The sequence below is a fragment of the Dendropsophus ebraccatus genome, chromosome 8 (assembly GCF_027789765.1).
Source record: "Dendropsophus ebraccatus isolate aDenEbr1 chromosome 8, aDenEbr1.pat, whole genome shotgun sequence".
NCBI lineage: Eukaryota > Metazoa > Chordata > Amphibia > Anura > Hylidae > Dendropsophus > Dendropsophus ebraccatus.
In genome coordinates this window covers 4,956,809-4,981,680 of record NC_091461.1, presented here as the reverse complement: position 1 = coordinate 4,981,680, position 24,872 = coordinate 4,956,809, and the positions used below count along the sequence as shown (strand labels likewise).

Here is a 24,872-nt window from a genome sequence, read left to right as displayed (position 1 = left end):
GACATTCAGCAGCGGATAAGTACTGGAAGACTGGAGATTTTTAAATAGAAGTAATTTACAAATTTATATAATTTTCTGACACCAGTTGGTTTGAAATCTTCTTCTTTTTTTTTTTTTGCTGGAGTGCTCCTTTAACCCCACCCTGGCACACCTCAGATCACAAGATTTTCCTGCCAGAATGCGGATTCTCGATGTACATTCCGCAGTGGATCCGACCATCTCACAGTGAGAGATCTTGTAGCACAATGCACAGGGATCCCCCACTGACATATTCAAGGAATACATTTGTATTTTTTTGTGTTTTTTTTTTTAATCTTTTTTAAGTTCGGGCACTTACTATTACAGTGTATGAGACAGAGCGTCCCACTTTATCTATGGCTATGTCAGTATATGGCCATGTCAGTCTATAGCTGTGTAAGTCTATGGCCATGTCAGTCTATAGCTGTGTAAGTCTATGGCCATGTCAGTCTATAGCTGTGTCAGTCTATGGCCATGTCAGTCTATAGCTGTGTAAGTCTATGGCCATGTCAGTCTATAGCTGTGTAAGTCTATGGCCATGTCAGTCTATAGCTGTGTCAGTCTATGGCCATGTCAGTCTATGGCCATTTCATTCTATTGCGTGTCAGTCTATGGCCGTGTCAGTCTATGGGCATGTCAGTCTATGGCCATGTCAGTCTATGGCCATTTCATTCTATGGCGTGTCAGTCTATGGCCATGTCAGTCTATGGTGTGTCAGTCTATGGCCATGTCGGTCTATGGGCATGTCAGTCTATAGCCATGTAAGTCTATGGCCATGTCGGTCTATGGCCATTTCATTCTATGGCGTGTCAGTCTATGGCCGTGTCAGTCTATGGCCGTGTCAGTCTATGGGCATGTCAGTCTATAGCCGTGTAAGTCTATGGCCATGTCAGTCTATGGCCATTTCATTCTATGGCGTGTCAGTCTATGGCCATGTCAGTCTATGGCGTGTCAGTCTATGGCCATTTCATTCTATGGCCGTGTCAGTCTATGGCGTGTCAGTCTATGGCGTGTCAGTCTATGGCCATGTCAGTCTATGGCCATTTCATTCTATGGCCGTGTCAGTCTATGGCGTGTCAGTCTATGGGCATTTCATTTTATGGCTGTGTCAGTCTATGGCGTGTCAGTCTATGGCTGTGTAAGTCTATGGCCATGTCAGTCTATGGCCATGTCAGTCTATGGCCATGTCAGTCTATGGCCATGTAAGTCTATGGCCATGTCATTCTATGGGCGTGTCAGTCTATGGCCATTTCATTCTATAGCTGTGTAAGTCTATAGCCGTGTCAGTCTATGGCCATGTCAGTATATGGTTATGTGTCTGTCACTCTCCTCACAGGATTGTTACCGCCATCCCTCCCGATCTGGATCTCATCACAACCTGCATACTGTAACGTTTTCTTTTTTCCCTTTAGTCTTTATGTAATGAATGGGTCGAAACATGTCGGCTGCTTCTCTCGAAAGTGACAGATTACACCGATCCACCAGAGACCGCAGAGGATTCACAGACCAGAGAAGATCAAGAGGTCACACATCACTTATTGTTTACAGATGATTAAGGATATGAACCCAGTATAAGATCTGTATGGGGGTGGAGCTGTCTGTGGCGGTATGATGTGGGGAGAGTATGGCGGTATGATGTGGGGAGAGTATGGCGGTATGATGTGGGGAGAGTATGGCGGTATGATGTGGGAGGAGTATGGCGGTATGATGTGGGAGGAGTATGGTGGTATGATGTGGGAGGAGTAAGGCTGCATGATGTGGGGAGAGTATGGCGGTATGATGTGGGAAGAGTATGGCGGCATGATGTGGGGAGAGTATGGCGGCATGATGTGGGGAGAGTATGGCGGTATGATGTGGGAAGAGTATGGCGGCATGATGTGGGGAGAGTATGGCGGTATGATGTGGGAAGAGTATGGCGGCATGATGTGGGGAGAGTATGGCGGTATGATGTGGGAAGAGTATGGCGGTATGATGTGGGAAGAGTATGGCGGCATGATGTGGGGAGAGTATGGCGGTATGATGTGGGGAGAATATGGCGGAATGATGTGAGGAGAGTATGGCGGTATGATGTGAGGAGAGTAGGGTGGTATGATGTGAGGAGAGTATGGCGGTATTATGTGAGGAGAGTATGGCGGTATGTGCACTACTAACACTGCAGTATATCTAGGATATCAAGATAACGCTCGATGGAAGAAAAGCACCGGATGATGCAGAGGATTCCATAGACCGGGCTGCGGGGGGAGCAGAGGATTCCATAGACCGGGCTGCGGGGGGAGCAGAGGATTCCATAGACCGGGCTGCAGGGGGAGTAGAGGATTCCATAGACCGGGCTGCGGGGGGAGCAGAGGATTCCATAGACCGGGCTGCAGGGGGAGTAGAGGATTCCATAGACCGGGCTGCGGGGGGAGCAGAGGATTCCATAGACCGGGCTGCGGGGGGAGCAGAGGATTCCATAGACCGGGCTGCGGGGGGAGCAGAGGATTCCATAGACCGGGCTGCGGGGGGAGCAGAGGATTCCATAGACCGGGCTGTGGGGGGAGCAGAGGATTCCATAGACAGGGCTGCTGGGGGAGCAGAGGATTCCATAGACCGGGCTGCGGGGGGAGCAGAGGATTCCATAGACCAGGCTGCGGGGGGAGCAGAGGATTCCATAGACCGGGCTGCGGGGGGAGCAGAGGATTCCATAGACCGGGCTGCGGGGGGAGCAGAGGATTCCATAGACCGGGCTGCGGGGGGAGCAGAGGATTCCATAGACCGGGCTGCGGGGGGAGCAGAGGATTCCATAGACCGGGCTGCGGGGGGAGCAGAGGATTCCATAGACCGGGCTGCGGGGGGAGCAGAGGATTCCATAGACCGGGCTGCGGGGGGAGCAGAGGATTCCATAGACCGGGCTGCGGGGGGAGCAGATAGCAGCATCAGCTCCCAGGTCAGAATATATAAGTTTTTGCTTCTGTTCTGTGATGTCCCGGTTACCCTGTGTCTCACTAGCACCACCTATAGGTCACTACCCTGTAAGACCCCTGTAGGCGGCCAGTTCTCTGGAGTTTACTGGGGTTCTGGTTGTCCCTGTGGTGACCTGGGTTTTGTATAAGGCCTGTGAGTCTCCATATACCAGCTGGGTCTGTGGTATTTGCTGCCTTGTTATGGTCAGTGCTGATGATATAATGGCGGTGCCTTATTGTATTCCGGAGACTCCATATACCGTCCAGCTCTCTTGTTATAGTCAGTGCTGATGATATAATGGAAGGGCCTCCTTGTGTTCCGGAGGCTCCATATAGCGGCCGGCTCTCCTGTTATAGTCAGTGCTGATGATGTAATGGTGGTGCCTCATGGTATTCCGCTGGCTCCATATAGCGGCCAGGTCTCTGGTTATAGTCAGTGCTGATGTTATAAAGGCAGGGCCACGCTGTATTCCGGAGACTCCATATACTGTCCGGCTCCCTTCTTATAGTCAGTGCTGATGATATAATGGCAGAGCCTTGCTGCATTCCAGAGACTCCATATACCGTCCGGCTCTCTCCTGTTATACTCAGTGCTGATGATATGATGGCGGGTCTCCTTGTATTCCGGAGACTCCATATACCGGCCGGCTCTCCTGTTATACTCAGTGCTGATGATATGATGGCGGGTCTCCTTGTATTCCGGAGACTCCATATACCGGCCGGCTCTCCTGTTATACTCAGTGCTGATGATATTGTGGCGGGGTCTCCTTGTATTCCGGAGACTCCATATACCGGCCGGCTCTCCTGTTATACTCAGTGCTGATGATATTGTGGCGGGGTCTCCTTGTATTCCGGAGACTCCATATACCGGCCGGCTCTCCTGTTATACTCAGTGCTGATGATATGATGGCGGGTCTCCTTGTATTCCGGAGACTCCATATACCGGCCGGCTCTCCTGTTATACTCAGTGCTGATGATATTGTGGCGGGGTCTCCTTGTATTCCGGAGACTCCATATACCGGCCGGCTCTCCTGTTATACTCAGTGCTAATGATATTGTGGCGGGGTCTCCTTGTATTCCGGAGACTCCATATACCGGCCGGCTCTCCTGTTATACTCAGTGCTGATGATATTGTGGCGGGGTCTCCTTGTATTCCGGAGACTCCATATACCGGCCGGCTCTCCTGTTATACTCAGTGCTGATGATATTGTGGCGGGGTCTCCTTGTATTCCGGAGACTCCATATACCGGCCGGCTCTCCTGTTATACTCAGTGCTGATGATATTGTGGCGGGGTCTCCTTGTATTCCGGAGACTCCATATACCGTCCGGCTCTCCTGTTATACTCAGTGCTGATGATATTGTGGCGGGCCTCCTTGTGTTCTGGACTTTCCATCCTATCTTCTAGGTTGTCACCCGGGTCAGGAAGCCGGAGGTTACAGAGACGGCCGCCCAGGATATCATGAGGATCATCGACTACGATGGGAACATTGCTAAGAAATCTTTGAAAGACGAGGAAATTCGTGTTTCTCCACAGGTGAGAAGTCTTCATGCTGAGTGTGGAGCCGTATACTTGTATCATGTGACCTCTGTGCAGTGACGCTCCTGTCTATAATATAGGGCGCCCTCACCGCCATCCGGCCCGCCACCCCCCGCTCCATACAGGCCTTCCACTCCTTATCATCACTGGAGCAACTGGAACAGCGTCTCCTGTAAGTGCTGCCGTGTACTGGGGACCTGTTCTATAAATGGCCAGAGAAGGACAGCGCCATGTAGTGGTGGCACCTGGTATCGCAGGGATCAGGGAGCACACCTGACATCTATCATACCGCAGGGATCAGGGAGCACACCAGACATCTATCATACCGCAGGGATCAGGGAGCACACCAGACATCTATCATACCGCAGGGATCGGTGATCAGGGCAGGGATCGTTGATCAGGGAGCACACCTGACATCTATCATACCGCAGGGATCGGTGATCAGGGAGCACACCAGACATCTATCATACCGCAGGGATCAGGGAGCACACCAGACATCTATCATACCGCAGGGATCAGTGATCAGGGAGCACACCAGACATCTATCATACCGCAGGGATCAGTGATCAGGGAGCACACCAGACATCTATCATACCGCAGAGATCAGTGATCAGGGAGCACACCAGACATCTATCATACTGCAGGGATCAGGGAGCACACCAGACATCTATCATACCGCAGGGATCAGGGAACACACCAGAAATGTATCATACCGCAGGGATCAGGGAACACACCAGACATCTATCATACTGCAGGGATCAGGGAACACACCAGAAATGTATCATACTGCAGAGATCAGGGAGCACACCAGACATCTATCATACCGCAGGGATCAGGGAACACACCAGACATCTATCATACCGCAGGGATCAGGGAACACACCAGACATCTATCATACTGCAGAGATCAGGGAGCACACCAGAAATGTATCATACTGCAGAGATCAGGGAGCACACCAGACATCTATCATACCGCAGGGATCAGGGAACACACCAGAAATGTATCATACCGCAGGGATCAGGGAACACACCAGACATCTATCATACTGCAGAGATCAGGGATCGGGGAGCACACCTGACATCTATCATACCGCAGAGATCAGGGAGCACACCAGACATCTATCATACCGCAGTGATCAGGGAGCACACCAGACATCTATCATACTGCAGAGATCAGGGAGCACACCAGACATCTATCATACTGCAGAGATCAGGGAGCACACCAGACATCTATCATACCGCAGGGATCAGGGAGCACACCAGACATCTATCATACTGCAGGGATCAGTGATCAGGGAGCACACCAGACATCTATCATACCGCAGGGATCAGGGAGCACACCAGACATCTATCATACTGCAGAGATCAGGGAGCACACCAGACATGTATCATACTGCAGGGATCAGGGAACACACCAGAAATGTATCATACTGCAGAGATCAGGGAGCACACCAGACATCTATCATACCGCAGGGATCAGGGAACACACCAGAAATGTATCATACCGCAGGGATCAGGGAACACACCAGACATCTATCATACTGCAGAGATCAGGGATCAGGGAGCACACCTGACATCTATCATACCGCAGAGATCAGGGAGCACACCAGACATCTATCATACTGCAGAGATCAGGGAGCACACCAGACATCTATCATACCGCAGGGATCAGGGAGCACACCTGACATCTATAATGCCGCAGGGATCAGTGATCAGGGAGCACACCTGACATCTATCATACCGCAGGGATCAGGGAGCACACCAGACATCTATCATACTGCAGAGATCAGGGAGCACACCAGACATGTATCATACTGCAGGGATCAGGGAGCACACCTGACATCTATAATGCCGCAGGGATCAGTGATCAGGGAGCACACCAGACATCTATCATACCGCAGGGATCAGGGAGCACACCAGACATCTATCATACCGCAGGGATCAGGGAGCACACCAGACATCTATCATACCGCAGGGATCAGGGAGCACACCAGACATCTATCATACCGCAGGGATCAGGGAGCACACCAGACATCTATCATACCGCAGGGATCAGGGAACACACCAGAAATGTATCATACCGCAGGGATCAGGGAGCACACCAGACATCTATCATACCGCAGGGATCAGGGAGCACACCAGACATCTATCATACCGCAGGGATCAGGGAGCACACCAGACATCTATCATACCGCAGGGATCAGGGAGCACACCAGACATCTATCATACCGCAGGGATCAGGGAACACACCAGAAATGTATCATACCGCAGGGATCAGGGAACACACCAGACATCTATCATACTGCAGAGATCAGGGAGCACACCAGACATCTATCATACCGCAGGGATCAGGGAGCACACCAGAAATGTATCATACCGCAGGGATCAGGGAGCACACCTGACATCTATCATATCGCAGAGATCAGGGAGCACACCAGAAATGTATCATACCGCAGGGATCAGGGAGCACACCAGACATCTATCATACCGCAGGGATCAGGGAGCACACCAGAAATGTATCATACCGCAGGGATCAGGGAGCACACCTGACATCTATCATATCGCAGAGATCAGGGAGCACACCAGACATCTATCATATCGCAGGGATCAGGGAGCACACCAGACATCTATCATACTGCAGTGATCAGGGAGCACACCAGACATCTATCATACCGCAGTGATCAGGGAGCACACCTGACATCTATCATACCGCAGGGATCAGTGATCAGGGAGCACACCTGACATCTATCATACTGCAGGGATCAGTGATCAGGGAGCACACCAGACATCTATCATACCGCAGGGATCAGTGATCAGGGAGCACACCAGACATCTATCATACCGCAGGGATCAGTGATCAGGGAGCACGCCAGACATCTATCATACCGCAGGGATCAGTGATCAGGGAGCACACCAGACATCTATCATACCGCAGTGATCAGGGAGCACACCAGACATCTATCATACCGCAGGGATCAGTGATCAGGGAGCATACCAGACATCTATCATACTGCAGGGATCAGGGATCAGGGAGCACACCAGACATCTATCATACCGCAGGGATCAGTGATCAGGGAGCACACCAGACATCTATCATACCGCAGAGATCAGGGAGCACACCAGACATCTATCATACTGCAGGGATCAGTAATCAGGGAGCACACCTGACATCTATCATACCGCAGGGATCAGGGAGCACACCAGACATCTATCATACTGCAGGGATCAGTAATCAGGGAGCACACCTGACATCTATCATACCGCAGGGATCAGGGAGAACACCAGAAATGTATCATACCGCAGGGATCAGGGAGCACACCAGACATCTATCATACCGCAGGGATCAGGGAGCACACCAGACATCTATCATACTGCAGGGATCAGTAATCAGGGAGCACACCTGACATCTATCATACCGCAGGGATCAGGGAGAACACCAGAAATGTATCATACCGCAGGGATCAGGGAGCACACCAGACATCTATCATACCGCAGGGATCAGTGATCGGGGAGCACACCAGACATCTATCATACCGCACGCTTGTACCTTTTGAGGTTATGTCAGGCTTTATCCCCCGCAGTGACGCAGAGCTGAGAGCCCAGAAAGCTGAAGAAAGGTCTGAGAGTCTGGAGGAAGAGCTGAGGGCAGCGCTGCAGAAGATACAGGAACTGGAGGTGAGATGCTCTGCGGGCGAAGAGAACAGAGAAGACAGTGAAGGTAAGAAGATCATTAAGTGAGGTGGAGAGATTACACCGTACTACACGACTCCATCCACAAATCTAACATATACCGTAGTGATGCAGATCAGTCATTATTACAGAGGCTGCATACGGTCTATGTGTCTGTTTGTGGAGTACACCACGGTATATGTCAGATCAACCATGTACTATAATCTTTCTGAGATGGTAGTCATATAAGGGAGATCACTATGGGGGTCATATAAGGTAGATTACTATGGGGGTCATATAAGGGAGATCACTATAGGGGGGTCATATAAGGTAGATCACTATGGGGAGTCATATAAGGTAGATCACTATGGGGAGTCATATAAGGTAGATCACTATGGGGAGTCATATAAGGTAGATCACTATGGGGAGTCATATAAGGTAGATCACTATGGGGAGTCATATAAGGTAGATCACTATGGGGAGTCATATAAGGTAGATCACTATGGGGAGTCATATAAGGGAGATCACTATGGGGAGTCATATAAGGGAGATCACTATGGGGAGTCATATAAGGTAGATCACTATGGGGATCATAGAAGGTAGTTCACTATGGGGAGTCATATAAGGGAGATCACTATGGCTATGGGGGTCATAGAAGGTAGATCACTATGGGGAGTCATAGAAGGTAGATCACTATGAGGTCATATAAGGTAGATCATTATGGGGAGTCATAGAAGGTAGATCACTATGGGGAGTCATAGAAGGTAGATCACTACGCTAACCTTGATCATCACTACGCTACAAAGTTAGAACCACTTGATCTTGTTTTATATTGATCAAACAAAACAGGATCCACAAAGGGATACAAAAAATGCAGGACAATCAAAAATAAATAGTATTGTAATCTTTATTTAAATAATTAATACTTAATAAAATTCATTAAAACAATGAAAAAAGATTAAACAGAACCATACAATAAAGGAATTGGTGAGGGGACATACATATATACTTTATGGAATAATATATTGCACATGCATAGAGAATGCTCATAGGAAAAAGTATGGATGTTGTAATGCAGGCAGCCTCCACTAGATGGCGAACAAATACAAATCAAGGGATATAGCTAAGCGAAACGTGCGTAGGGTGAGTGGGTGAGAGGGACTTGGCTGAATACACCATCCTCCTGGGTTAGTATACATGTAACATGATTGGGTGACTTCACCTGTTGTGTGGTACCTATCCAGTACCCCTGGCACTTTACAGGTTTTTGCCTGTTTGAAGAAAAAACTATTTTTCTCTTGCCATTTTATGTCTTTCTTCCTGCATTTGTATTTGTTCGCCATCTAGTGGAGGCTGCCTGCATTACAACATCTATACTTATTTCTATGAGCATTCTCTATGCATGTGCAATATATTATTCCATAAAGTATATATGTATGTCCCCTCACCAATTTCTTTATTGTATGGTTCTGTTTAATCTTTTTTCATTGTTTTAATGAATTGTATTAAGTATTAATTCTTTAAATAAAGATTACAATAATATTTATTTTTGATTGTCCTGGATTTTTTGTATCCCTTTGTGGATCCTGTTTTGTTTGATTTGTATCCTGTTATGCGTTAAGGACTATATATTTTGGGCATTTTTGTTTTTGGTCTACTTGTTTTATATTGGAACCAGTGGTTTCTGGACAGAGAGAAGGATCTGCGCCACAAGTCAAGTAAATCTTTTCATTGCAGAGTGAATAATTCCTTTGTTCCCACCAGAATGTAAAACAACAATAAGAGACCATAAATCCTATTATTGGCGCCTAAAGAGTCCTGTATTGTTATTTTTCGGGAGTGGGTGATCGGTGCACCTGCTGCCTGCCGGCTCTTGGAATCACTTATGGTTCTTTTAATCGCTCTGACCCGTTTCCTTGGATAACTAGTAATTCTAGAGCTGATACATGCCGACGAGCGCTGACCCCCAGGGGCCAATGTATTTATCAGACCAAAACCAACCCGGGGCCCCAGAAGCCTCCCCCGCCCACTCTCACCGCCCACCTTGGCGACTCTAGATAACCTCGGACCGATCGCACGTCCACGTGACAACAACGATGCATTCAGATATCAACTTTCGATGGTACTTTCTACGCCTACCATGGTGACCACGGGGAACGGGGAATAACAATAATAATAGGAGTTATGATCTCGTATGTTACACTCTGAACCTACATCCACCCCATGGACAGTGTCTGCTGACTGACTGATCTCTGCCTATTACACACATACTATCTGGGCCCTATGGTGTTTGTCTGGTTTATATTCACCATATATGCAGCCTATGACTCTCCATTATAGCTGGGCTTTGCTTTGGGGACTGGTTCCTCTATATATTCACCATATAGGATCGTCCATTATAGCTGGGCTTTGCTTTGGGGACTGGTTCCTCTATATATTCACCATATATCATCGTCCATTATAGCTGGGCTTTGCTTTGGGGACTGGTTCCTCTATATATTCACCATATATCATCGTCCATTATAGCTGGGCTTTGCTTTGGGGACTGGTTCCTCTATATATTCACCATATAGGATCGTCCATTATAGCTGGGCTTTGCTTTGGGGACTGGTTCCTCTATATATTCACCGTATAGGATCGTCCATTATAGCTGGGCTTTGCTTTGGGGACTGGTTCCTCTATATATTCACCATATAGGATCGTCCATTATAGCTGGGCTTTGCTACGGGGACTGGTTCCTCTATATATTCACCATATATGATCGTCCATTATAGCTGGGCTTTGCTTCCCGGACTGGTTCCTCTATATATTCACCATATAGGATCGTCCATTATAGCTGGGCTTTGCTTTGGGGACTGGTTCCTCTATATATTCACCATATATCATCATCCATTATAGCTGGGCTTTGCTTTGGGGACTGGTTCCTCTATATATTCACCATATATGATCGTCCATTATAGCTGGCCTTTGCTTTGGGGACTGGTTCCTCTATATATTCACCATATATGATCGTCCATTATAGCTGGGCTTTGCTTCAGGGACTGGTTCCTCTATATATTCACCATAAATGATCGTCCATTATAGCTGGGCTTTGCTTTGGGGACTGGTTCCTCTATATATTCACCATATAGGATCGTCCATTATAGCTGGGCTTTGCTTCCAGGACTGGTTCCTCTATATATTCACCATATAGGATCGTCCATTATAGCTGGGCTTTGCTACGGGGACTGGTTCCTCTATATATTCACCATATATGATCGTCCATTATAGCTGGGCTTTGCTTCCAGGACTGGTTCCTCTATATATTCACCATATAGGATCGTCCATTATAGCTGGGCTTTGCTACGGGGACTGGTTCCTCTATATATTCACCATATATGATTGTCCATTATAGCTGGGCTTTGCTTTGGGACTGGTTCCTCTATATATTCACCATATAGGATCATCCATTATAGCTGGGCTTTGCTTCCAGGACTGGTTCCTCTATATATTCACCATATAGGATCGTCCATTATAGCTGGGCTTTGCTTTGGGGACTGGTTCCTCTATATATTCACCATATATGATCGTCCATTATAGCTGGGCTTTGCTTTGGGGACTGGTTCCTCTATATATTCACCATATAGGATCGTCCATTATAGCTGGGCTTTGCTTCAGGGACTGGTTCCTCTATATATTCACCATATATGATCGTCCATTATAGCTGGGCTTTGCTTTGGGGACTGGTTCCTCTATATATTCACCATATAGGATCGTCCATTATAGCTGGGCTTTGCTTTGGGGACTGGTTCCTCTATATATTCACCATATATCATCGTCCATTATAGCTGGGCTTTGCTTTGGGGACTGGTTCCTCTATATATTCACCATATATGATCGTCCATTATAGCTGGGCTTTGCTTTGGGGACTGGTTCCTCTATATATTCACCATATAGGATCGTCCATTATAGCTGGGCTTTGCTTCCAGGACTGGTTCCTCTATATATTCACCATATATGATCGTCCATTATAGCTGGGCTTTGCTTTGGGGACTGGTTCCTCTATATATTCACCATATATGATCGTCCATTATAGCTGGGCTTTGCTTCCAGGACTGGTTCCTCTATATATTCACCATATATGATCGTCCATTATAGCTGGGCTTTGCTTTGGGGACTGGTTCCTCTATATATTCACCATATAGGATCGTCCATTATAGCTGGGCTTTGCTACGGGGACTGGTTCCTCTATATATTCACCATATATGATCGTCCATTATAGCTGGGCTTTGCTAGGGGGACTGGTTCCTCTATATATTCACCATATATGATCGTCCATTATAGCTGGGCTTTGCTTTGGGGACTGGTTCCTCTATATATTCACCATATATGATCGTCCATTATAGCTGGGCATTGCTAGGGGGACTGGTTCCTCTATATATTCACCATATATGATCGTCCATTATAGCTGGGCTTTGGGGACTGGTTCCTCTATATATTCACCATATAGGATCGTCCATTATAGCTGGGCTTTGCTTTGGGGACTGGTTCCTCTATATATTCACCATATAGGATCGTCCATTATAGCTGGGCTTTGCTTCCAGGACTGGTTCCTCTATATATTCACCATATAGGATCGTCCATTATAGCTGGGCTTTGGGACTGGTTCCTCTATATATTCACCATATAGGATCGTCCATTATAGCTGGGCTTTGGGACTGGTTCCTCTATATATTCACCATATAGGATCGTCCATTATAGCTGGGCTTTGCTACGGGGACTGGTTCCTCTATATATTCACCATATATGATCGTCCATTATAGCTGGGCTTTGCTAGGGGGACTGGTTCCTCTATATATTCACCATATATGATCGTCCATTATAGCTGGGCTTTGCTTTGGGGACTGGTTCCTCTATATATTCACCATATATGATCGTCCATTATAGCTGGGCATTGCTAGGGGGACTGGTTCCTCTATATATTCACCATATATGATCGTCCATTATAGCTGGGCTTTGGGGACTGGTTCCTCTATATATTCACCATATAGGATCGTCCATTATAGCTGGGCTTTGCTTTGGGGACTGGTTCCTCTATATATTCACCATATAGGATCGTCCATTATAGCTGGGCTTTGCTTCCAGGACTGGTTCCTCTATATATTCACCATATAGGATCGTCCATTATAGCTGGGCTTTGGGACTGGTTCCTCTATATATTCACCATATAGGATCGTCCATTATAGCTGGGCTTTGGGACTGGTTCCTCTATATATTCACCATATAGGATCGTCCATTATAGCTGGGCTTTGCTTTGGGGACTGGTTCCTCTATATATTCACCATATAGGATCGTCCATTATAGCTGGGCTTTGCTACGGGGACTGGTTCCTCTATATATTCACCATATATGCTTTGGGACTGGTATCTCTATATATTCCATTTCTCTCTTTTTACCAGTTTACCTCGGCTGCTGGGCCACTAGCCGGCGACCTATGTCTGATATTGTAAACATCCAATGTTCCGTCTCTTTCCGGTCTCTGATTTCTCCTGTCTTATATTTCTTCCTCTCCATAGACCCTGCGGCTCCCGCTGACCCTAAGAGTGAGACGCTCGGCCCCCCCGCCGCACCTCCGAAAAAGAGGCCGAAATCCACTAAATCCAAACTCCATAAATAACACTGGAGGCTGCGATGTCCTCGGCCACCGGGCTCAGCAATACACGGCCCCGGACCCCCCTCCCTGATGTCTCTAAGGAGTATTGCATCAATTACCCGTATAATAAGACTACAGGTCTGTATTGGCTGGTGTAATCCTGATGTCAGACATTGAGCACTGCGCGGCTGCCAACACAGGACACCATGAGGTCACCATGTATGAGCCTCAGAGTCACCACGTATGAGCCTCAGAGTCACCATGTGTGAGCCTCAGAGTCACCATGTATGAGCCTCAGAGTCACCATGTATGAGCCCGAGTCACCATGTATGAGCCCCAGAGTCACCATGTATGAGCCCCAGAGTCACCATGTATGAGCCCCAGAGTCACCATGTATGAGCCCCAGAGTCACCATGTATGAGCCCCAGAGTTACCATGTATGAGCCCCAGAGTTACCATGTATGAGCCTCAGAGTCACCATGTATGAGCCTCAGAGTTACCATGTATGAGCCCCAGAGTCACCATGTATGAGCCTCAGAGTCACCATGTATGAGCCTCAGAGTCACCATGTATGAGCCTTAGAGTCACCATGTATGAGCCCCAGAGTCACCATGTATGAGCCCCAGAGTCACCATGTATGAGCCTCAGAGTCACCATGTATGAGCCTCAGAGTCACCATGTATGAGCCTCAGAGTCACCATGTATGAGCCTCAGAGTCACCATGTATGAGCCCCAGAGTCACCATGTATGAGCCCCAGAGTCACCATGTATGAGCCTCAGAGTCACCATGTATGAGCCTCAGAGTCACCATGTATGGGCCCCAGAGTCACCATGTATGGGCCCCAGAGTCACCATGTATGGGCCCCAGAGTCACCATGTATGAGCCTCAGAGTCACCATGTATGAGCCTCAGAGTCACCATGTATGAGCCTCAGGTAATAATACTGTAATAATGTAAAGCACAAACCCTATAATAAAGATTGTTTTATAAGAAATAATTGGACAACATATAGAGGGATATAAAATGACATATAAGGGTGATCCTGGCACAGCCGGGCCCGATCCGGCATCACTGACCAGGCTGGGGGCAGTACGAGGCACAGCCGAGCCCGATCCGGCATCACTGACCAGGCTGGGGGCAGTACGAGGCACAGCCGAGCCCGATCCGGTCACACTGACCAGGCTGGGGGCAGTACGAGGCACAGCTGTCTGTAGGATTAGCTCTGTCTGGATGGTTCGGGCCATGACGCTGGAGCACGGTGACCCCTCGATGATAATGATGAGGTCCTGGGAGCCCCCACCAATGGCCCACTCCATGTCTTATTCCTTGAAAGCTCCTTAGACAATTGCATTATAAACAATTAATTCGCCTGAAGACGACTGACCTCCATTACCAGGATGAGGGAGTGTCAGCTCTCCGGTCAGTGACAAAGATACCAGAAATCCTCGTCATAGGGATAGCCCAGCCGAAAACATCCACTGGGGTCTGACTGCCAGGAACAGGGGGCCCAGGTCTCTACATCTGCACTGGGGCAGGACAGAGGCAAGGTGACATGAGAGAGGCATGACCATAGGACAGAGGCATGACCAGAGAAAAGAGGCATGACCACGACAGACCACCACAGGACAGAGGCATGACCACATGACAGACCACCACATGACAAAGGCATGACCACATGATAGTCCACCACATGACAGAGGCATGACCACATGACAGACCACCACATGACAGACCCATGACCATAGGACAGAGGCATGACCACATGACAGACCACCACATGACAGAGGCATGACCACATGACAGACCACCACATGACAAAGGCATGACCACATGATAGTCCACCACATGACAGAGGCATGACCACATGACAGACCACCACATGACAGACCCATGACCATAGGACAGAGGCATGACCACATGACAGACCACCACATGACAGAGGCATGACCACATGACAGACCACCACATGACAGACCCATGACCATAGGACAGAGGCATGACCACATGACAGACCACCACATGACAGAGGCATGACCACATGACAGACCACCACATGACAAAGGCATGACCACATGATAGTCCACCACATGACAAAGGCATGACCACATGATAGTCCACCACATGACAGAGGCATGACCACATGACAGACCACCACATGACAGACCCATGACCATAGGACAGAGGCATGACCACATGACAGACCACCACATGACAGAGGCATGACCACATGACAGACCACCACATGACAAAGGCATGACCACATGATAGTCCACCACATGACAAAGGCATGACCACATGATAGTCCACCATATGACAGAGGCATGATCACATGACAGACCACCACATGACAGACCCATGACCATAGGACAGAGGCATGACCACATGACAGACCCATGACCATAGGACAGAGGCATGACCACATGACAGACCCATGACCATAGGACAGAGGCATGACCACATGACCAAGGCATGACCATAGGAAAGAGGCATGACCACATGACAGACCACCACATGACAGAGGCATGACCATAGGACAGAGGCATGACCAGATTACAGAGGCATGACCACAGGACAGAGGCATGACCATAGGACAGAGGCATGACCAGATTACAGAGGCATGACCACAGGACAGAGGCATGACCATAGGACAGAGGCATGACCAGATTACAGAGGCATGACCACAGGACAGAGGCATGATCAACGCTGCGCACACATGTTTGCCTCAGATGTGTGTAACCCCTGGAGAGGATTTAGGGAGAACAGCAGGTGCAGCTTATAAGAGAGGCACACAAACTACATTTCCCATCTCTCCCTGGGACAGTGAGCTGAGGGGAGCAGGAAGTGATGCTGCGCTGGGAGGAAGAGGGAAAAAGACAGAGAGAGACAGTGCATGGTGGGCAGCATGGTCTGAGGAGAGGAGACCACCTCCTGTGCTGTGTCAGGGGTAACAGAGAGAGACCTGACAGCTGAGAGAGGAAGGACTGAGCCCAGACAGGACCCCCCAGCTCCTGTGTGTCCAGTGAGGAGGATCCTGCCACCCACTCCCTCTGTGAGATCCTTCCTAAATGCTGCTGCTCCATGTTGGAAACCTGGACTGAGCCTGGTGTGTAGATCAGCAGCAAAAGAGTGAGTAACCCTTTGTGTGCTGGCTGGTGAAGCTGTGGCTGGACAGTGACAATTAAAGAATCACAGCTTAGACCTTGTTGGAATCTGTTCTGTTCACAAGAGCTGTGACCTGGTGGATTGTTCAAGTTGCAACTCCTTTGTTATTAAGTGCACCAACAACTTCTAAAGCGCGCCAACGTCCGCGGCAACTGGGCCCCAGCGTATAGACATTTATCTTACTATATGGCTGCAGCCTCATTTATTACATATAGTCAGTGTGGATGTATGTGCCGGCTTGGTGTGCAGTGACTGTGTGTGATGAGAGTCACCTCCTAGAGTCTAAATTGTCAGAGTGCTCACACTAGTCACCCTGTTTACCAAACAACCCCCCTTCCTGCTGCTGAAGTGTTTCACTTTCAGGGGGAGAGTTCTGTGTTGCCACATTTATTTTTATATCATATCCATTCCCTGTTTATTTATACCCCATTGTCAAGCCCAGTATTGATTTTACCAAGCATTAAATTGGTTCCTGTTTCCATGTTACTTCTCTCTGTGAGTATATCACTTATAGTGTATTGAGTGTGTACCGAGCTAGGTGGGGGTTTCCTGAGTCAACCCCTGGCAGAAGAGTGACAACCTCCTGCATACCAAGCAAGCTCTTGTCAAGACTCAGGTGGAGGCACTGCGCTGAGTGAGAAGGTGAAACAAACCAAAAACCCCCTCCTTACACTGGAAGCTCCATTAGGGGGTGTTACATTGGAGGCACTGCTGAGATCGAACATGGCTGAGAAAGCCCAGTCAAGTACAGCTGCCACAGACTTTATTACTGCAAAAGATGTGTAAACATGGTGTATAGAAACTAATACAACAATAGAACATAGCTTTGCCATTGATGGAGAGCTTAATGGCGCTTCAGATGATGATATATTACGAATAGCAAGCAGACTGCAGGAAGTTTTCCAACCCAGAGTTGTTGATCGTCGTAGTACCAGTAGAAGTGTTATCTCTACAGCTCTTATCACAACTGAGAGGTTATTGGAGAGAGCGTACTTCCCTGCCATTATTGCTGTTCCACAAGAATATGGTGGACGATGGAGGATTGTCTGGCCACTGGAGCCCACCGCAGAAGGCATACCTCCAGTGCTGAGCCCACATCGGAGAGGGTCTAGTAGATGCTTGCCCCCCACTCCTCCCAGAGTCACGGCTGAAGAAACTCCCACTACTTATGTGCTGGTTGCCGCCATGGAGAGACTAGTGGGTCAGTTTGCAAAAATGAACCCAGAAGAAAATTACAGGCGGTTGAGGACATTCTCCGGCTTAGTACCCACCCCAGCTGGGGAAGAGGGATATGAAACTTGGAGGGATGTTGCTTTGCAGTACTTGGAAGAATGGCAGTGCTCTGATGCAGTAAAGAGGCAAAGGATAGTAGAAAGCCTGAAAGGACCAGCAATGGAAATAGTGCAAGCTGCTTGGCGAGGTAAACCCCAAGTGACATCTCAGGACTACATGACTGCTCTTGAAGATGCTTTTGGGTCACCTGAGGATGCCACTGACCTCCTCTACAAGCTTCGGATCACCTATCAAGAGGCAGGGGAAAAGATGTCTGATTACCTTTATAGGTTGGACAAGCTGATCTACAGAGTAGTGTCCAAAGGCGGACTTGACTCTAAGGAAGTGGACAACTGCCGTCTTGATCAAATGCTCCGGGGTGCTTTGACTAATGATCCGATTGCTCAGAGGCTGAGATGCACTGACCGGGACAAGATTCCACTTCCTCTTTCCATCAGCTGCTTAAGCAAGTTCGGCAAGAAGAAGCTACTTTAATGGCCAGAGAGCAAACAGTGAAAAAAGTAGCAGCCATTGCTCCCAAGCCTCAATTAAGTCAACATGAAGAAGAGCTGTTAAAAATTGTTGAGAAACAAGGGGAGCAGATTGCTCAGCTCTTAAATGTTCATACAAAAGACGTTGAACGGTTGAAGCAGGCTACCCACAAGGTCTCTGAGAGACAACAAAGTCCCCAACAGAGGGCTAGCAGTAGCTCTACCAGACGTGGAGATAAGAATCCAGAGGGATGCTTTGTGTGCGGAAGTTTTGATCACATGGCTCGTCACTGCTCTATGAAGTGGTCTTCCAAGAGGTCACCCTCCCCCCTCACAAAGAAAAATTATCAGTCAAAAAACGGGGAAGGGGGTCAGTAGAGTGCAGTACTGACCCCCATTTAGTCACCCAGGTTTGCTCAGCCACTCCAGAAGTCCATAATCACAGACTACTCCCAGGAGGCCTAATGGGACCTGCTCCCCATGTCCCGGCCTATATCAATGGACACCCGTGCACAGTCTTACTGGATAGTGGGTCTCAGGTCTCCATTATATTTGAGAAATGGTACCAAAGATATCTGCCTGATGTGCCACTGCAACCACTATCTGGATTAGTTGTCTGGGGACTCAGCGAGCAAAGCTACCCCTATCGGGGATATGTAACAGTCTCCCTTCGGTTCCCTAAAGCCATAGTGGGAGTGGAGAAAGAAATACCCATTGTGGCCTTGGTGTGCCCTGAAGCAGAAGCTGATTCAAAAGAGATACCAATCATAGTGGGGACCAATGCCAACATCTTCCGTACCCTAGCACAGTGGTGCCGAGAAGTTGGGGGAGAGAATTACAGACCCTTACAATCCACCCGATCTGCTTGGAAGCATATGTAAAGAAAGAGAAAGAAGAAAAGAAGGAGCTTTGTGCTGAATGTTTTGACTCATGCTTCGAAGGCAGCAATTTGAAGACAGAAGAGCGTAAATTGGTGATACAAGGAATGATGGAAAGAGCGGCTGCCTTTTCCTTAGGGGATTGGGATCTTGGATTGGCTCGAGGAGTGCAGCATCACATTAGGCTGACAGATGAGAAGCCTTTCCGTGAGAGGTCACGAAGATTAGCCCCTGCAGATTTTGAAGATGTCCGACGGCACCTGTATGGCTTACTAGGGACAGGAGTAATCATAGAGTCTAACAGTTCCTATGCTTCACCTATTGTAATAGCGAGAAAGAAAAATGGAGATATTCGAATGTGCGTGGACTACCGCACTTTGAACAGCCGTACTGTTCCTGATCAATACACTGTACCCAGAATTGACGAAGCATTAGACTGTCTTCAGGGGAGCCAGTGGTTTTCTGTGTTGGATCTGCGGAGTGGTTATTACCAGATCCCCATGAGTGAGGAAGATCAAGAAAGAACAGCCTTTATCTGCCCCATCGGCTTCTACCAGTTCCAGAGAATGCCTCAGGGAGTCTCCGGTGCTCCAGCAACATTCCAGAGATGTATGGACAAGGTGGTGGGAGATATGAACTTCCGTGAAGTTTTGGTCTACCTAGATGATTTGATCATATTTGGGCGTTTACTTGAAGAACATAACCAGAGACTGTTTAAGGTACTTGATCGTCTGATGGACAATGGGCTGAAGCTGTCGTTGGAAAAGTGCCGACTTTGTCAGACTTCTGTTAAGTATGTCGGACACATTGTGAGTCGAGATGGGATTTCTACTGACCCAGCTAAAGTGGAAGTGGTAGTCAACTGGCCCAGGCCCACCAAGCTTGGGGAGCTTCGGTCCTTCTTGGGATTTTGTGGATATTATCGGAGATTTGTACCACAGTACTCAAAGGTTGCCAAGCCTTTAACAGCCCTCACTCCAGGGTATCCCCCTCCACGTGGCCAAGCAAAATCAAAGAAATCAGAAAGAAAAACATACTTCCGAGTCAGTGAACCTTTTGGAGAAAGGTGGACCCCGGCGTGTGAAGAAGCGTTCAAGAAGCTAAAAGCCTGTTTAACACAAGCTCCTGTGCTAGCCTATGTAGATCCCAGTCGGCCCTATGTGCTACATGTAGATGCTTCATTTGAGGGACTAGGAGCAGTATTGTACCAAGATTATGAAGGCACTCTACGCCCAGTTTATTACGTCAGCAGAGGATTGACTCCCAGTGAACGCAACTACCCAGTCCACAAATTGGAATTTCTGGCGCTAAAGTGGGCAGTAGTGGACAAACTGCATGACTACCTTTATGGTGTCCACTTTGAAGTTCACACTGACAACAACCCTCTGACCTATGTAAGGACTACAGCCAAACTTGATGCAACAGGGCACAGGTGGCTTGCTGCTTTGGCAATATATGACCTCAGCTTGAAGTATCGTCCTGGCAGCACGAATGTAGATGCCGACGCCTTATCTCGCTTGCCTGGCCAACCTCCAGGATCTGAAGAAGACGCTTGGATTGAAGTTCCTGCCCCAGAGGTTAAGGCTATGTGTCACTTTCAGACTGCCAAGACTGTTCCAGCGCAAGGCTGTGTTCATTTTTTGGGAGCTCCAGAGGAAGCCCTTCCCCCCATGTTTTGTCATTTGACCAGGGTCAAGACTGATTCCCTACCACAGCTGACACGGGATCAGATTGAGAAGGCACAACAAGAGGACCCTTCTGTAGGGGTGGTGCGTTGGTCAGTGAAACGGGGATTGAGGCCAGAACGAAGTGCTCTCAAGACAGAAGAATCAATGCTGCTTGCTCGTCAGATAGAGTCCTTAGTTGTGAGAAAAGGACTGCTATATCGGAAGTCTCCACGTAAACAAGGAAAAGTTCCTCAACAGCTGGTGTTACCCACTCAATTCAGAGAACTGGCCTTAACCCTTAGGGGACACAGCCAGTTTTCATTTTTGCGTTTTCGTTTTTCCCTCCTCGTGTATATAAGGCCATAGCGCCTGCATTTTTCCACCTAGAGACCCAAATGAGCCCTTATTTTTTGCGCAACTAATTGTACTTTGCTAAGGCAGATGTAATTTTTGCCTAAAATGTGCCGGGAAACCAGAAAAAAATTATATGTGTGGTGAAATTGAAAAAAAAAACGCATTTCTTTTATTTGGGGGAAATGTGTTTTTACGCCATTCGCCCTGGGGTAAAACTGACTTGTTATGCATGTTCCTCAAGTCGTTACGATTAAAACGATATGTAACATGTATAACTTATATTGTATCTGATGGCCTGTATAAAATTCAAACCGTTGTTAACCAATATACGTTCCTTAAAATCGCTCCATTCCCCGGCTTATAGCGCTTTTATCCTTTGGTCTATGGGTCTGTGTGAGGTGTCATTTTTTGCGCCATGATGTGATCTTTCTATCGGTACCTTGATTGCGCATATATGACTTTTTGATCGCTTTTTATTACAATTATTCTGGATTTGATGCGACCAAAAATGCGCAATTTTGCACTTTGGGATTTTTTTGTGCTGACGCCGTTTACCGTGTGAGATCAGGAATGTGATTAATTAATAGTTCGGGCGATTACGCACGCGGCGATAGCAAACATGTTTGTTTATTAATTTATTTATTTATTTTTATTTATAAAATGGGGAAAGGGGGGTGATTCAGACTTTTATTAGGGGAGGGGGTTTTGTGTTATTAAAAATACTTTTTTCTTTTACTTTAGACATATACTAGAAGCCCCCCTGGGGGGCTTCTAGTATATGCACTCTGATCTCTCATAGAGATCCATGCAGTATAGTTATACTGCATGAATCCATGAGATCGGTGTTCTATTACTTTTGGCTGCTGCAGCCAAAAGCAATAGAATGCCGAGCCGGGATCAGCGCCATTACGGAGCAGACCCCGGCCCGGTATGGATGCAGGGATCGCCCCCCCGCAATCGCGCCGCAGGGGGGCGATCCCCCCACTAGACCACCAGGGATGTGTAACCGCAAGTATTTAGAAGCAGCTGTCAACTTTGACAGCTGCTTCTAAGTACTTAATTAGCGGGCACGGCGATCGGACCGTGCCCGCTAATAGCCGCGAGCCCGGGCTACTCGCGGCACCCGGGATCGCGGCAGTTCAGAGGGTGGTCGCCGCGCGACCCCCCTCTGAACTCCCATAGCGGCACGAGGACGTTAAATAACGTCCTGGTGCAGCTATGGGTTAAGGGCTTTGCATGACGATCATGGGCACTTGGGCATAGAAAAGACAACTAGTCTCATTACTGATCGATTCTACTGGCCGAAAATGGAGGCTGACATCGAGAGGTATTGCAAGCATTGTGAGCGGTGCATAATGAGAAAAACTCTGCCCACTCGATCAGCTCCCCTTGTCAATCTTACCAGTGATGGCCCACTCGAGTTGGTGTGTATCGACTTCCTGTCCATTGAACCGGATGAAGGAAACGTGAGCAACGTACTAGTGGTTACTGATCATTTCACCCGATATGCTCAAGCATACCCCACTAAAGATCAAAGAGCTACTACGGTAGCCAAGACTCTGTGGGAGAAATTCTTTGTGCATTACGGGCTGCCAGCACGCATCCACTCTGATCAAGGAAGAGACTTTGAGAGTCAGCTGATTCGAGAGTTATGTGAAATATGTGGAATCAAAAAGTCCAGAACAACTCCTTTTCATCCTCAGGGGGACCCACAGCCTGAAAGGGTTAATCGCACCCTACTCAATATGCTGGGTACTCTGGACCAGCGAAAGAAAGGGCAGTGGAGCCGGCATATAAGTCAGCTGGTCCACGCCTACAACTGCACCAAGAATGAGTCCACAGGATACTCTCCTTATTTCCTCATGTTTGGCAGAGAGGCCAGACTTCCTGTAGATGTCTGCTTTGGGGTGTCTACTGATCAGACATCAGGAAGGACATACCTTAGGTATGTAAAAAACAAGAAAGTCCAACAGCATCCAATCTTCTAAAGAGTCTTCAAACTTTTATTGTGCTCACAAGCAATACGACGTTTCGACTTGCGATGAGTCTTTGTCAAGTATACATTAACAGTAAGTGCTGTATAAAAAGGTGTCCCAACCCACCAGCAACCAATCAACCCAGGCAGTGGGTGTGGACACCCAAACGAGAAGGGTGTGACTAGTTCCAGGTCTCACACAAAGCCCGGGTGAGGTTCCAGGGCGTTATATAGGTAACAGAAATAATGTAAACAAGCATAAAAACCTAGACATCAGGGCATAGTAAATCACAATTGCAGACAACCTGTTGTACCCTGACTTCTGCCCCCAACCAGAGTGTGGTGATGGTCGTCAGATCGGCGTTACGCCAGGTAGACAACTGTACAATTATGGGTATAAGTCCAGGTCATTAGAACTGTTTACCTGTTAGCACCCTAGGGCGGGTGTCCAGACTCCATGCCAGATTGTCCTCTGCGGCACACGTGCCCAGTGTATGTACTGGGCTGGAGACGCAGACGCCGGATGTGACGTCACGCGGGAAACCGCACGTGGCAGGGATCCCGGAAGTGTGGTGACGTATGTCCGTTCAGCACCGCCCAGAGGGGAGGGCCCAGCCGCGCAACCATGACAACCAGGACGCGAGCGCCCAGCGGCAGCACAAGAGCTGACAGTGGGCGCACGCATCCGGCGGTGGAGAGACTCCAACCGGCAGCCGGACAGACATATGTTGTCATGGTTGCGCGGCTGGGCCCTCCCCTCTGGGCGGTGCTGAACGGACATACGTCACCACACTTCCGGGATCCCTGCCACGTGCGGTTTCCCGCGTGACGTCACATCCGGCGTCTGCGTCTCCAGCCCAGTACATACACTGGGCACGTGTGCCGCAGAGGACAATCTGGCATGGAGTCTGGACACCCGCCCTAGGGTGCTAACAGGTAAACAGTTCTAATGACCTGGACTTATACCCATAATTGTACAGTTGTCTACCTGGCGTAACGCCGATCTGACGACCATCACCACACTCTGGTTGGGGGCAGAAGTCAGGGTACAACAGGTTGTCTGCAATTGTGATTTACTATGCCCTGATGTCTAGGTTTTTATGCTTGTTTACATTATTTCTGTTACCTATATAACGCCCTGGAACCTCACCCGGGCTTTGTGTGAGACCTGGAACTAGTCACACCCTTCTCGTTTGGGTGTCCACACCCACTGCCTGGGTTGATTGGTTGCTGGTGGGTTGGGACACCTTTTTATACAGCACTTACTCACTGTTA

The 24,872-nt window shown here is 48.3% G+C and overlaps 2 protein-coding genes across 4 annotated transcripts in view; both read left to right on the top strand.

Moving 5' to 3' along the window:
* AXDND1 (axonemal dynein light chain domain containing 1) overlaps positions 1 to 14,330 on the top strand; it is a 51,710-nt gene extending 37,380 nt beyond the window's left edge. For 2 of the 3 annotated variants that reach the window (XM_069978803.1, XM_069978802.1), the window contains 5 exons: positions 1,431 to 1,541; positions 4,367 to 4,495; positions 4,579 to 4,670; positions 8,079 to 8,215; positions 13,722 to 14,330. In XM_069978803.1, the coding sequence (XP_069834904.1) occupies positions 1,431 to 1,541; positions 4,367 to 4,495; positions 4,579 to 4,670; positions 8,079 to 8,215; positions 13,722 to 13,822 (570 nt within the window). In that variant the 3' untranslated portion in view covers positions 13,823 to 14,330. The remainder of the gene's footprint in view (positions 1 to 1,430; positions 1,542 to 4,366; positions 4,496 to 4,578; positions 4,671 to 8,078; positions 8,216 to 13,721) is intronic. The other variant, XM_069978804.1, reaches the window with a different exon arrangement.
* Positions 14,331 to 17,683: 3,353 nt separating this feature from the next.
* LOC138799130 (paraneoplastic antigen Ma1 homolog) lies at positions 17,684 to 18,727 on the top strand. The gene is made up of 2 exons (XM_069979942.1): positions 17,684 to 17,705; positions 17,916 to 18,727. The coding sequence occupies exons 1-2, from the start codon at positions 17,684 to 17,686 to the stop codon at positions 18,725 to 18,727; spliced, it is 834 nt and encodes a 277-aa protein (XP_069836043.1).
* The last annotated feature ends 6,145 nt before the right edge of the window (positions 18,728 to 24,872 follow it).

What these genes read in the sequence shown, in the direction of transcription:
- LOC138799130 (XM_069979942.1), top strand. Translation starts at nt 17,684, where the DNA reads ATGGCTGAGAAAGCCCAGTCAA. An exon ending in GGCTGAGAAAGCCCAGTCAA is followed by an intron (nt 17,706 to 17,915) that starts GTACAGCTGCCA and finishes TTATCTCTACAG; the next exon opens with CTCTTATCACAACTGAGAGG.